Genomic DNA, 15,068 nt, shown 5'->3' on the forward strand with positions numbered 1-15,068 from the left:
ACATTTTCTAAATCCAATGTGTATAAAACAGCACTCAGACATGCAATGCCTCTGTAAAACAATATATTTATAAGTCAATTTTTATATTTTATTCGCTATGACAATCAAATACTTTATATTTAAAAATTTCATAATAGTTAACATAAGGAAATAAATTTTATAGTCTTACAAATGAAGCATGTATAAAACTTGCCTGCTATGTTTTATAATCGCTGCTTTGGGTAATCCTGTTGTTCCAGAAGTGTATATATAAAATAGTCGGTCTAAATGGAATAAGAAATTGAACACCTATAGAAACCACTGCTGTTTCAACACTGTTAAAATATCAACTAATCTTGGTCATTTCTAAATTAGTTTTAACGGAAATTTAAAAGTTGGATAAAAGTAGGCAAAGCAAAGAGGTTGCAAATACTTAGATATGTATTTCTGACTATGATGAAAAGTGCATGTACACAACTACATGGAATACAGAAGTGCCAGTACTGCATACCAGCAAGTACCAGCCTATTTCACAAATTTATATCTACAACACAGAACAGATGAAATATTAAAAAAGAAAGACAGAGACAGCAAATACATAGTTTTTCTTCATAAAAACGTTAAACATAATCAGTGATTTTAAATTGTGTTTACCTAATTGTCTGTTGACTTACCACTGAAATTAACTTCGAAATTTATTAATGGTGAAACAGGAAGGCTCTGTGATAACAAGGTTTCCAGTGAATTTACAGAGAAACTTTTTGGATCAAAGTTCCCATAGCAATAATATTTAAATCCATTTTCTTGTAATGTGTTAGTTATATCCTTTACAGCTGGAAAAAAAAAATCCACTTCAATTTAATACAAAGTTGACATGGTCACAAATTTTAAATAGTTTTTTGCATGAACAGCACTGAATACATAATAAAAATTATTTTTATAAAACTCCATTAATTCAGTTCTGGCTTTGTAGGCAAAGTGACAACAGCACATAACTTTGTGCAGCTGCTCTTTAGATGTCTTTGAAAACATAAACCTAAAATGATTAGAATGCACTGAATCATCAGCTAGGTACCCTTGCTATTGAGAAAATTTTCAGCCACTATTCTAATAATTCTTCACAAAAGTTTGCAAGCTCAGGAGATTTAAGCCAATCTATACAAAGTTAATAATGCAAAATAATCTTCACAACTGTAAAAAAAGTAAAATGATAATAATCAAAATTATATATCCATTACTAAATGGTATCTTTCAAAACTACAGGTGTAATCACTGACATAACAGCTAAATAAATTAATTTATGTCATCAGGTTACTCAAATTTCATGTTTACTGGCGTAATACTATAAGATTTAGCAAAACATAACAACTCAGGCAAATAAATCCAAGTGAAAAATCATGTAAACAGTACAGTGGTGAAGTGAAAACACTGTTAAAAGAGAGAAAAAATAATCCCATGGGCAGTAAGTAGCACTATTGAGCAGGCACAAGTGAAAGTGATAATTTTCCTGTACTAAAAATGTATTTCCCATAGGTACTTCCCTCCTTTCACAAGATTAGCTATTCTCGTCCAGTGCTGCCCTCTATATGCAAATATTTTCTTTATGCATGCCACAAGCCTTCTGCTTCCCCTATTGAAATCAAATAATTCCAACAAGTCTCGAGTAAACCATCATGTGTCACTTCTACACCAATAGGAACATGACATATTCACGTGATACATGTGACTCCCTCTATAAGCCTCTACCAAACTATCACTTCAATATCTGACAGAAGACCTAAGCACCAGAACAAAGTGGGGAGGAAGGGTTGGAAGTGTGAGAGGAGGGAAGTACCTATCGGAAAGACATTTTCAGTATAGGAAAATTATAACTTCTGATACAGTACTTCCCTTCACTCACAAGATTAGCTAGATTCACACACTGATTACGAGGCTGGACCAGTGCGAGGGAATGACAGAAGTACCCCTAAAAGCATCCAAAGGATACCCCTGGAAATGAGTCAGATCCAAAGATTTGATGAGAGGAATCATCACTTCTGAACCAGGTATACTCTTCACCCATCCATGAAATGTGTAGTATATAAAGGTGGAAAAAGGGTGATCCTAACCATGTAAATATATACGTAACTTATTCCCACCATGTATAAATGTGGGTAAAACAATGGATGTGCCCCTAGGTCTGGAGTAGCTAGGGTACAACAGACCATACTTGGTAAGTCAACTACATCCAAAATCCATGCCACTGGAAACTGACATCCACATGGAAGTAGGATAGGGAACATACCATCTTCACTTCAAGTTCAAGAGACCAGAGGGAATCTGGAACCATTCCGACTCCTGAGCAGGACACATGTATTAAGATTAATTGATCTATCTGAGTACCAGACATCCAGTATCGAAAGAATGTCTATATAATACAAGTCAACTCCCCCAACAGTGAAACTGACTAGAACCATCCGAAAAGCAATAACATCCTCAGATTAAGATATAACGGGGGATAGCAAAAAGGACAAAACCGGAACAAACCCCCTTTGTCTCTACTGTGACCCACAACACAGAAGGAGTATGACAAAGGGAGAAAAATAGACACCCTAAATATGTGTAAGAACTTATGTTGATTGGTTCTACTCAAAATTCAAAACCCAGCCATGGGGTTTTAACATCCATGTGTGTGTGTGTGTGGGGGGGGGCTCCCAATCGAAGGGGTGAATTGCACTTTGACAACTCACTCCTTTGTGAATGTTCAATGCATAATGGAGGATATCACATCATCTACACCAACAGAATACCACTGCCTTACTCTGCACTGAATGGTTATAGCCAACTTTGTGTGGAACCCATTCAGGAGAATGCCTCCACAGTCAACCACCACAGAGGCTTGGAACTGGAAAGTGGTAAGGACTCCCATACTCTACTAGAAGAATGGGGGGTAAGAATGCGTGGGGAGAGTCTGGAGGAATGTCATCACCTGAGACAGTGCAATGGGTGACCATGAATCCTTCTGAGAAAACTCGAAGAACCCAAAGATTCATGATGAAAGGATGCCAGTGAAAAAGAAAACAGGCAAGCTGAGCTTCCAGACTAGAACCCACCATATAGTCACCGATACTGTTGGTAACGTGACGTGCTTTGTCACATGAACGACAAGATGAGGCACCTTGAGAAGAAGGGCCAGGTAAAAGTTGGGAAGAGGAGGAAGGGGAAACGGTAACTGGTGCCATATGGGGGTACCGACGTTGACAAACGAGCAACAAAGTTAGAAAGGGTATAATTTTGTTGTACTGATGCAACACGTGATTCCAAAAACTCGGGGATCGTGTTAAAGATGTATCACTGCAAAAATGGGGCCATACATAAATAAATCCCTAAGATGATGGTAAACAGACGTGAGGTAAGGTCACAGCACGACCTAAAAGATCCCAATAACAGAGAAACCACGTATGTAAAGCTGGAAGTGAAAACAACAAATAAGCCAACGTGGAAGAAGAAGAAGTCCCCAGAAAGTACCTCAGAATTTCGGTGGGGAGACTCAGAGAAGAGATGGTATGTAAAGAGGTACCATAAAGAGGTGTGAGGGTAAGACAAAGGCGAGAAATTGGGCATGGGTAAGACATACAGGAGATTTGGGGGCTGCACCCCAAATAGGCAAAACGGACTTAACAATTACTGGTCCAGAAAAAGGTTAGTCTTCATGAGGATATGCAAGAACAAACTGGTATGAAGCCCATGGGGTGAGTCATACCAATCCCGCACAGAATTGTGAGGCATTGAGTTAGCATTAACCCGAATATCCAGGGAGGGGGAGAAACCAAATAGGGATGGGAAGATTGGTCAGGTAGCATGGAAGGATGCAGGTCATAGGAAATAGGGGAAAGAGATAAAACGTCACATACCTGAGAAAGTAAATCTAAAAAGACCATATTAGACCTAACTGACTTCTTAGGCAGGGCATGGGATGGCACGGCAAATCAGGAAGTGTAAATGGGCGATCCAAGTCCTTGTCCACATGAACAGGCTCAGCTTGTTGTGGAGGAAGTGGGGCGAGGTCTGGAGACAGAGGTTGACCCATATGACGTTCAATCTCCTGATGAATAAATGCGGATAAATCCACCGTCGAGCTGCCTGCACCTGAGGCATAACACTAATTGCAGGTGTAATCCTCGAAGTGGTAACATAAACTTCGGGATTCATAATGAGGAAGAGTGAACCAATAATCAAAAGAATAAATAATAATGCAATTGTAATAAACTGAGATTAAAGTTTAAGTTAAGAAATAGTCTTAATAAAAACTAGAACTGGAAATAAATGAAGATCACTTCCTGAGTATACTAAAAACGAACGTGAAACGTTAAACAAACAAAAAGGAACATTTCCGAGAACGAGCGCTGCCAAACGTGAAGTGGTAATTCGGTAGAGGCGCGTATTGAGGTAGTCACCTGCATCACGTGAGTATGTCACGCTCCTATTAGTGGAGAAGTGACACATGATGATTTACATAAGAGACATATTGGTATCATTCGATTCCAACAGGTGGGAGCAAAAGACTTGTGGCATGCGTAAAGAAAAAAATTGGATATAGAGGGCAGCCCATAACGAGAATAGCTAATCCTGTGAGAGGAGGAAAGTACAGTATCAGAATGTAAACTTTCTTTTGTTTGTCATCATGAAAACTTACTCCATGAGGAAGTAAATGTTTTCCACATAATGTTAATAACTAAGTAACGTTATCCACAAAACCTGCCACACATTTATTAATTAATAAGTGTTTTACAAGGCACGAGTTAAAAATTCAAAACACGTGATTGATGTCAAGGAGAAAAAAAGCCATGTTTATGTAGTGACGTTAAATCACACATTAACAGCAATAGATAATTATACTTTAAAACCGTGTGTAACACACTTAGCACAACATTTTATGAATAAACAACAAGCTATCTTTAGTTAAATGGCTCATGGTCAGATCAAGAACAGATGCAATTTAGGGCAGTAATAACTTTTAGGCATTTCTTTCCTCGGCAACTTTAAGTAATACATTCCAAAATAACATCTCAAACTCATCTGAAAATGCTGAATTAAAAAGCAAGAATAATTGGGAGTGTTCATTTGCAATATATTCTTGTCAGACTATTTGAAAAATTATGAATTCCTTCAGACCAATTTAATTAGTTATACCATGTACATGTAGGTTAAAGCAGTGTGCAAGCCCACTAAGTAAGTTTAAGATCTAAACCTTCATTCTGTTCTGAAATTCTAAGTTCTTATTTAGTTATATATCTAATATTACAAGTTTAAAATCGCCAAAAATGTGCCCAAAATCAAGTAAGTTTTTTTCCTGGACTTTTGATTAACAGTTCATTCCAAGTTAAACTTTCTTAAGATATTTTCCACAAGAATGTGCTTAAATCCTAAGAATTAATCATAAACTTTACTTAACTCACTTTAATAGATATTCATATGGTATACCTAACTAGCAAGAATTCAGTAAAGATATTTATTAATGCCTATATATTTTAATTAAAAACATTCTGTAAAACTTACCATCAAGAAGCTCACTTCCAAATATGATGGCTTTTGATTTTACCACAGTGATAGAGTGTGCCAAGGCTTGTAATCGCTGATTTGTGTTGATCAGAGCTGTCACAATTCCAATCTTAGATAGACCTAACCAGAAAGCCACAAATTCAGGCTTGTTCTCCATAAATAGAGCAACTTCATCACCAGGTAAAAAACCCTGCTGTATGAAGCAGTTGGCTACTCTGTTGGATAAATCTTCAACCTACAATATATATGTACAATCATAAGCAAATTTAATATTTATTTATTTATTTCCAATAAATATAGACCTATTCAAAAGTAAACCTTTCACCGCAAGATTTTAAGTAGATAACCTTGCCATGTATCTGTATAAATATAATAGTGCTGTCTCTTGTATGTCCATGTAACTACTTCGCAGGGTGTGGACGAATCTTCACCAAAATCGGTATGAAGGTTCATTGGGTCCATGCAAGGGTACATACATATTTTCAGTTTTGCATTTTGTGGTTTTCTTATGGGCGTTTTTTACCACTACTTCGCCCATAGCAACCCATAGCAACTGCATTTTATGTACGAAGCACATTTAGGATGCTTGCATTTACAAGTTAACTTCTCCATAAGTAATACTTTAAATCGAGACTTTAGTGCCTTTATCTGGGCAATGGGGGTCCGTCAAAAGTGTAAACAGTGTGCCAAATGTATTTTTTTACCAATAAAAATGCTCAAGTTTTCATAACAATACAACAAATGCCGCAAAGGGGCATTTTTTCATCACCAAAACAAAATGAATAAAATTATAGCTATAATTCTAGTAACCCTTAAACCTCACACTATAGCTTTTAACAAATGCATTTTTAATTTTACTAGTTCACAATACTATATTCATTTCAAAAATTACAATAGAAATTTAATAAATTGTAAAGCCTTCACTTTCAAAAGTGTTTTTTTTTTTTTAATAGAATACAACTACTTTGATTGATACTTCAAGTCAAACAGCATTATTGAAACAAATTTCTAAAATAAAATGAAAGAAAAGAGCGTTTGGCGCTTTTTTTTTCAAGGGATGGGGAAATTTATAGATCGTTACGCCACTCCCATAAATTGCGACTAGATTAATGCGTAATTTTATGTAAATCCAACTAAAATAAAACAATTTAGATGATATGTTGACAACTGTCAGCAGTTCAATCAAACTTAAGTCTTTAAATTACGATACGTCAATTAAAAACGGACTTCGATAGGGTTACAATGTCATGCTAAAAATCTGTTGTTGATGCCTGCAGTGGGCAAAGTACAGATATCCCATTGTGTAACTTTACGTTTAACAACAAATAAACAAACAAAGCCTACAAAATGATGAATGCTATGAATTTGTGTTCAACAATGAAACGAGAAGGTATTTCAAACAACGAAAAGAGAAAGGCTTAAACTTAATAGGAATATTAATTGTTAAAATATTGTTCCATAAAAGAACAATAACAAAAAAAACAAAAAAAAACATTATTCTAACTACTGTTGAGATATGACTTCAAAAATTAATCACGGAAACCACAGATCTCTTGCACACTAAACCAAACAGGATTGGTTGGTATATAATCAATCTTATCTTAAATTATGTTACTATGGCAAACCAAAGGCGACATACATTTTCACAATTGTAGTTTTATTATAGGTTGTTGTTGTTTCTTATTAAGCACAAAGCTATACAAAGGACTATCAGTACTCTGCCCGACACGGGTATCGAAACCTGGTTTTTAACAGTACAAGTCCGCAGACTGTCCCACTGGGGAGCAGCATTATAGGGGCTATTTTTAGTGTTGAAGCATTCAAGTATTATTAGTTTTATTTGCAACCAAAATCAGAAATATCTAAATATCATTTCAGACATAAGAATTATATATGTAGGTAAGAAAAAGATGCGCTTAAAACAGAGTGCCAAATAAACATTCATTGATACAGTGATTATATTTATATTAAAAGGTTTGCATGTCATATTCATTGTTTCTTTACCCCTGAAGAAGTCAGGTCCGCCTATCGCAAGTGTTTTTAATTAAAAAGAGATTTAAATAGCTGTACACTAAAATTTTACACCTTCATATAGAAACAATATATAATACTTACATCTTGAAACGTCCATACTTGGTTCTCGTAAAGAAAACAAGGCTTATAAGGATGTTTTCGAACGTTAACTTGGAACAAACTTGGTACCGTAAGATTATTTCGTTCGCATTTCGCTAAAAATCTCTTACATCGAATATAGCGGTATAAAGCCCTGGGAAAAATAAAATAATAACAATAAAGTTGAGTAATTATGACGTTATAATCTAAAGAATTATGTATTGGACATTCACTCAGATTAGTTATGAAGTTTTTGATAACTCGCATCCTTACTATGCTTACTAACTACTTTAAAAGAATTCCAATGAAAATAATGGGTTGGATCACCTTTAACAACGATAAAATCTTGGACTAGGAACGGAAAGTGTCTTATTTGAATGCAATGTTCACGTTCATCCTTAGGATACTCAATGGGAGTGAGATCCAGTTACTCTACTGACCAAACAAAAGGAACTGAAGTAACTGTCGTACTCTTTAATCTAATTTCAAGCAACATGAGCGCAATGCATTATTGGATTATCGTCTTAGAAGATCCTTAGTTCATCCGTATGGAAATGAAGCAATGTGAGGCGTAAATGAACCGTAACAAGGTTCAGTTACACTCTGGATGTTATTTTATTCAAATGGAAACTACATATCCAGTTCCTGACACAAGAATTTTTTCCCACATCATTACAACACCTCCAGTAGCTTGCACTACCAGAACCACGAAAGCAAGATAAAGTGTATAAGAACAAAACAGTGTATAATGCAACTTACTACACCACATTTCAAGTCATTCACTGTTATAGTTCACACAAGTACCACTGAAGCTACAACTTCTAATTTGCTTCAGAGAAAAGAGATTTCCGGATTAGTTATCAGCTATCATATGACGATTCTGTAGTATTCTTTGTATGATACAGTTAGAGATAAACAAATCCTGACCACTGTCGAAAAAATTGAACAACTGCCGAGAGTTCAGTATGGCATTATTGTGCTTTAAAAGCCTGACCAATAGTGGTTCCTCTTGGTTTGTGGCAAGCGGTTAGTGGTAAGTTTTTCCTAGTGGCAGTTTAATTCCCTACCGATTATCACTATTGATAGATTCTGATGACAGATATTTTTGAGTAGCTAATCTCTATATTATAGCACTCAAAGACCATGATATGATCAATTTACTTGGCCTACGGAAATACATGGGAGGTCTAATCGGCCAGTTTAAGATATAAAACTTCAATTACAACAAACTAACAGGTTTAAAAGTTCATAAATCTAGCCGAAAAACTTGACGTTTTAAGTTCCATTTCCACTTATGGGCATTTAAATAGGTTACATACATGTATTTAAAAACAATCTTGGTTCTAACTAGGTCATGTAAAACTCACTCGGGAATCTTTGTATGTAGGTAGTCTTTGTAAAGATATGTAAAAAGACTCTTAATTTTAATCTTTGAGTTCAAGACTAAACCTACGCCATAAATTAATAGCTTTTACAGAGGCTCTTAATCTTATTTTCTACCTACTCTTACAAGTTAATTACTTACTACCTACTTTAAATTTTGACTCATTCTGACTCTTGATGAACTCTAGTTAATTCTGAAATACACAAAGCACACACACATATATCGTAATTTACTCCTTTCTTGAATGTTATGTACACACTACAAAAGACTAGCGTTATATTCGTGCTAATAAATTATAACTTAATTTTTACATCAAACAAAATATTATATTAACAATATGTCCCCCCGTGGAACAGCAGTAACTCTACGGATTTACAACGCTAAAATCGAAGGTTCGATTCCCCGTGGAGTCAAAGCAGATAGCCCACTATGACTTTGCTCTGAAGCAACGAACATAAATATTAAGTTCACTGTAAGAGTATTAACTTTAATTGTGGCCTAAACTATAGGCGAGGATAAAGTTTTGTTAATAACTTCAGCAAAATTGATACCAAAATTACCACACATCATGAGGCTTAATTTTGAATTTAGAGTTAGGATTTGTCTGAAAATCCCTTAACCCTGCTTTAGTCTTCTAATAGTTGCTCTTTCGAGAAAGTAATTAAAAAATATTTAAATAATAATAAATAATAACAACCTATTATTTTTGAAACAAAAAACATTAACAATCAGAACCTTTTCCCTTATTAATCAATAAATGAGCAGTGAATATCACAACTTGTTTCTTTTTTACCACATAAACTAAGTGTAACAATTTAACACAAACTAGCCGAATACTGGTTACTAAGAACAACAAGCATGTATGTGCTTCCATCTGTCGGCGCCGATGTTTACAAAATATTTTGGGTCCATGAAGGCCCCGGAACACTAAGGCAGGCTTAAGAAGAATTCGATGTTTCAGGTGGTCATTGAAATACTCTTTGTACAAAGATTTGTGTATTATGACTAATTTCTTTTTAGTGTTTATTAAGAGTAACATAAAATAACCAAGTAATAGAATATTTTACACGTCTTCGAGTGATATATACAGTTATCTTCTATCGTTCACATTTCAAAATGTGACGTAACGTAAAAAATAAAAATGTTGAGTTACCGTATATTGTTGGTGAGCGGCTCTTAGCATGCCTTAAATGCTCAACAATTACTTTTCGCGGTGGGCGGTATAAGTAGCTCAGAGCTCTGGCTCTGTTTGTTTGCAATTAGCACATAGCTACACAAAGGGCTATCTGTGCTCTTCCCACCACGGGTATCGAAACCCGGTTTCTAGTGTTGTAACTCCGCAGACATACCACTGTGCCATTGGGGGTTCTTTGGTTCTGAGTGAAACCAAGAGTACAACACAATTAATCTTTTTATTTAAAGTCCAAGAAATAATTTAAATTGATGGATTAACTAAAACTTTTCCTGTTATTTTTAAGGTTAAAGGTAATATTTGTTAATCCTGAGAAGAATTATATAATTCAATCAAGAACATTCATAAATACACTTTCTTCAAAGCATCAAGAAATAGGTGGACTATAACGAAAATACAAAGAAATGATAGGATGAAAACGAGAGAAAAACTGAAATAATAAGACAAAATTAACGGCATCACAATATAGAAACACGACGCATTTATACGAGTTTAACCCTAAGTGACTATGAATAATATGATTATATTACTGGATGCAATACACATGCAATACATTTTAAGAACAATAAATAAGAATTTTAAAATAAAAGAAATTATTATGATTTATTTACTAAGAAGGAAATGAAGTCTATAACTGTTTTATTTAACCTTATTTGTGTTTATATTTCAATAAATATGTCTCGGTTTAAGTTAAATCCGCAAGACCACAATAAACAGGTGAAAGTATAGTGTTTCGACTTTCCACAGACAATCATATTGTTAAGACAGCGGAAGTCACGTGACTCTGGTAGTGTGCGTGAAGTTTCTCGAATTATCGGGGAATCCCGAATTTGTTCGAGATGACCTCTTCTTTAGTGTATAAACCTGGCAGCAAAAGCCAGCAAGGTAATATAAAGTGTGTGTGTTGTACTCGTCGAGAACGAAGTTATCGAGATTGTGAATCGCTATGATTTATAGCGTGTATTATAAAAGTTGTTAAGTTTAAAGTGACGAGAAAAGTACTGACTGTGGAATTACTGTGTACTAAAAGTTTGTATCGAGGAAGACAAAAATGGTTTAATAAAGAAAGGACTTGTATTGCTGAAGATCCTCGGAAAGAATGTCTACCGGAAATAAACAAACAAGCAGCTACGTAACAATATGTTTAATTTCCCACATTTCTACTTTGTACAGGCTCAACGACAAGTCTGAGGACTTATAACCCTAAACATCTAGTTCTGATACCCACGGTGGGCAAAGCACAGATAGCCTATTGTGTAGCTTTGAGCTTAACAACAAACAAACAAAGTTGTTTCTGAATTTATTTATTTTATTATAATTTTTAGATTACTGCTAGATATATAGGTGTGTAATAACAATATTTCAAGGTAATTTAAGACATGTAAATTATTGAACAAGTTAATTATATAACTGGTTGTTTTTAAACTACACTATTTAAATACTTTATTTTCATTACGTATTTTACGTAGCTTAATGAAAATTTTCCAGCTTAGTGTTTGTTTGTTTTTAAGAAAAGAACGAACTCGACCTAATTCGAATCGCTGACTTTATAGGACGGAAATCCAATAAACCTTACACACAACAGAAAGTAGGTAGATGGCCTTTATCTGTATTTCTTTCTTTCTTTTATCTAACAGACGTAAATGTCATTGCCACATCAGGCTACACTACGTCAAATGACGAAATAGGTCATTCAACGGCAGTCGTGCATCTGTAAAAACTGAAGTGGTTCTACTTAGAGTGCTCCAATGTCTCAGCGGTAAATATGTAGACTTATAACGCTAAAAACTGGGTTTCGATACCCGTGGTGGATACATCACAGAGAACCAATTGTGTACCTTTGTGCTCGATAACTAACAAACCACTTAAAGCGAATATACACATAAAACAGTCAATCTTTCAAATTTAACCAGCCTATAATATGTATTTCCTCGCTAATTAAAAAACAACAACTTAAGTCTACCAACAGACATTAGATGTGAAAAGCTTGTTTAACTGATGATATTTTATGTACTGGATTTGAGCATGGTCGTGTAGGCAGTGGGTGCTACTAACTGGTTGTTCTCTCTCTTTTCCTCTACCTGAAACTTGAAAATACCAAACTTTAATGTACTGGTACAAAAGGAATACTGAATTAACAAATGTTAGATTTTCTTTGAGCCTATCCACGTGTGACAGGAAACACCAACGTTTATAGATTTTAAAGACCAGTGAGACAGTATTATCTATAAAGGTTAAACTTTGTATCTTACTCATAATAATACTGCCCCCCCAGTGTCACAGCGGTATGTCTGCGGACTTACAACGCTAGAATCCGGGTTTCGATACCCGTGGTGGGCAGAGCACAGATAGCCCATTGTGTAGCTTTGTGCTTAATTTCAAACAAACAAACATAATAAAATTAAAACATTAGTCACTGGGAATGCGATACTTGGAGTCACGGGTAGATCTCTAACGATACTAACTATTAAGTATATGTGAAAGACCCCTTAAATAATAAAGAATTTTCATTTGGCTGCTGATCTTTTGACCCAAATTTAGCTAACCCTCCCTTAAAATCGCTCTTTCAATAGAGTGTAAACTCTTATAAAGAAGTTAGATTATTAAGCCAGTTTTAATTTTAAAATACTAATGATCACCTGCATGAAACACACTATCGATGTGAACCAAATTTATCATTCTTTATCACATATAAGCCTTCCTTTCCCTTAAGCACTTAGAAACACAGATTTTAGTTCATGAACTATTTTTATGAGAAAGGCAGCATTCCATTAAATATGTGGTATCCACTCGCTAAGTTTTGTTTTAATCTGTTCAGGTAGGACCTACTTGATTTTATAAAAGCGGAAACAAGTTTAAAATTAGGGCTGATGAGCGTCACGAAACCCGAAGGTCTCGTATAGATAATATCTCTCAATTTAAGATGCGTGTATTGTTACGTTGGGAAGTAACCATGGATTTTATTTTACAGTTTTCTACAGTTCATTACGATATAAAATATGCAGTAGAAATAGTTTTAAACCTATCTTATCATGTTTATTATAAAGGTAGTTGTTCTAAATGTTTGGTTGGTAACACGCTAACTCTTATATACTATATTTAACGATTTATAACAATATATGGATAACAATGGACCGTTTGGTCTTTTTAAGACTGTTCTTGCAAAAGTAAAACATTAAACCCATTCTTTAATTTTCGGGGGTTTATCGATTCTTCTCTTAAACTTTTATAACATATCAATCTCCACTACTGCCAACGGCAACTCAATCCATAAGCCATTCACCTTATTATTAAAATAAAACTGTTTTAATTGGAGACTGGCATGTCTTTTACAGGGCTTCAGCTTGTGTTCTTCTCTTCAGAAAAGAGAACAAAAAAGCCAGAGATCCTTATCATAATCGATCCTCTTGTAAATTCCTGTAAGATCACTTCTCACCTTTTTTCTTCTCAAGACAAATGATTTAATGGATCTTAACCTATCCCTCTAAGATAACCCTTCCATCCCTGGAATCACCTTAGTAGCCCTCCTTGGAAAACTTTAACTTAAAGCAACATCTTTCTTGGATAAGAAGACTGGGAGTGTAATTTTAATATTTAAATTGATTAGAATTTATTAATTCAGTACAAACATGAGTCTGTTATAGTTATATTTTTGAAAACTGGTAAATGGGTAAAAAACAAACAAACATGATAATCCAAAAGTGGTACCCGGCGTGTAGCGAAACGTTTTCGCATGGATTAATGATCATCGCTGGATACTGAGACAAGCTCAGAACACTGTTGGCCGTGAAGGCTCCGATAAGACGGCCGAAAGCTCGCAAATAAAAGAAAAGTATTTTAACGTAGAGGAAAATTCGAGTATAATTTATATATAAATTTACCTATGTTATGAGTTTAAAAAAACAACAACTATTATATTGACTATGGAGATATGGCTGTATAATTAATCAGTGTAATAAAAAAAATACCTTCCCAAAGACGTTTTAACCGCGGAGTTTGTTTTTAAGCACAAAGCTATACGATGGGGTCTCCATATGGTACTAGTGATATACTAGATCTATGCATATGTTCGTTTGATATAAGTCGAACATTTAAACAATTTCAAGTAGGACTAGAAATAGACAGTGACCACTTGCCGGTCTGGTGTATTTTCAATCTCTCCCCCCAAACTAATTTTGCTTTTTTGTAATTAAATTTGTCAGTTACAATTGATTTTTTTATAATTAGTCCAAGGTTTGTAGACACTCGGTGATTGTATGACAGTATGCATCGATTTCGGATGCTTCCGCGGCTTCACAAATTTTTGTTGTTGGAAGCATATTGTCTATGATTACCGACACATATATCAGACGCATATGGCACTAGTGATATACTGGATCTATGCCTATGTTCGTTTGATATAAGTCGAACATTTAAACAATTTCAAGTAGGACCAAGACATAGACAGTGACCACTTGCCGGTCTGGTGTATTTTCAATCCCTCCCCCCAAACTAATAAATCAATAGTAACAGATAAATTTAATTACAAGAAAGCAAATTAGACTAATTATAAAATAATCATAGACAATATGCTTCCAACAACAAAAGTTTGTGAAGCCGCGGAAGCATCCGAAATAGATGCATACTGCCATACAATCACCGAGTGTCTACAAACAGCAGCTCAACAGACAATACCTAAACTAAAACTACCAAAAATAATACAAACATGGAAGCCTCACAAACAAATCATAGACATGATAAAAGAAAGAAGGAAATTACGTAGACAATTTATGGGATCAGTTTTATCATTTAGTTGAGAGCAAAAATTGTCCCAACTGTCTTGCTTTTAAAAACAATTCTGGAATCACCTCAAAAGATACA

The 15,068-nt window shown here is 34.8% G+C and overlaps 1 protein-coding gene across 2 annotated transcripts in view; it reads right to left on the reverse strand.

The window, feature by feature from the left end:
- Positions 1-15,068, reverse strand: part of LOC106457609 (long-chain fatty acid transport protein 4-like) — a 48,022-nt gene that overhangs the window by 21,349 nt on the left and 11,605 nt on the right. The window contains exons 2-5 of one of the 2 annotated variants that reach the window (XM_022383604.1): positions 7,636-7,786; positions 5,518-5,755; positions 654-812; positions 194-263 (exon numbers count right to left, since the gene is read on the reverse strand). In XM_022383604.1, coding sequence (XP_022239312.1) covers positions 194-263; positions 654-812; positions 5,518-5,755; positions 7,636-7,786 — 618 coding nt within the window. The remainder of the gene's footprint in view (positions 1-193; positions 264-653; positions 813-5,517; positions 5,756-7,635; positions 7,787-15,068) is intronic. The other variant, XM_022383605.1, reaches the window with a different exon arrangement.

Source organism: Limulus polyphemus, unplaced genomic scaffold (genome assembly GCF_000517525.1).
Source record: "Limulus polyphemus unplaced genomic scaffold, Limulus_polyphemus-2.1.2 Scaffold351, whole genome shotgun sequence".
Classification (NCBI taxonomy): Eukaryota; Metazoa; Arthropoda; class Merostomata; order Xiphosura; family Limulidae; genus Limulus; species Limulus polyphemus.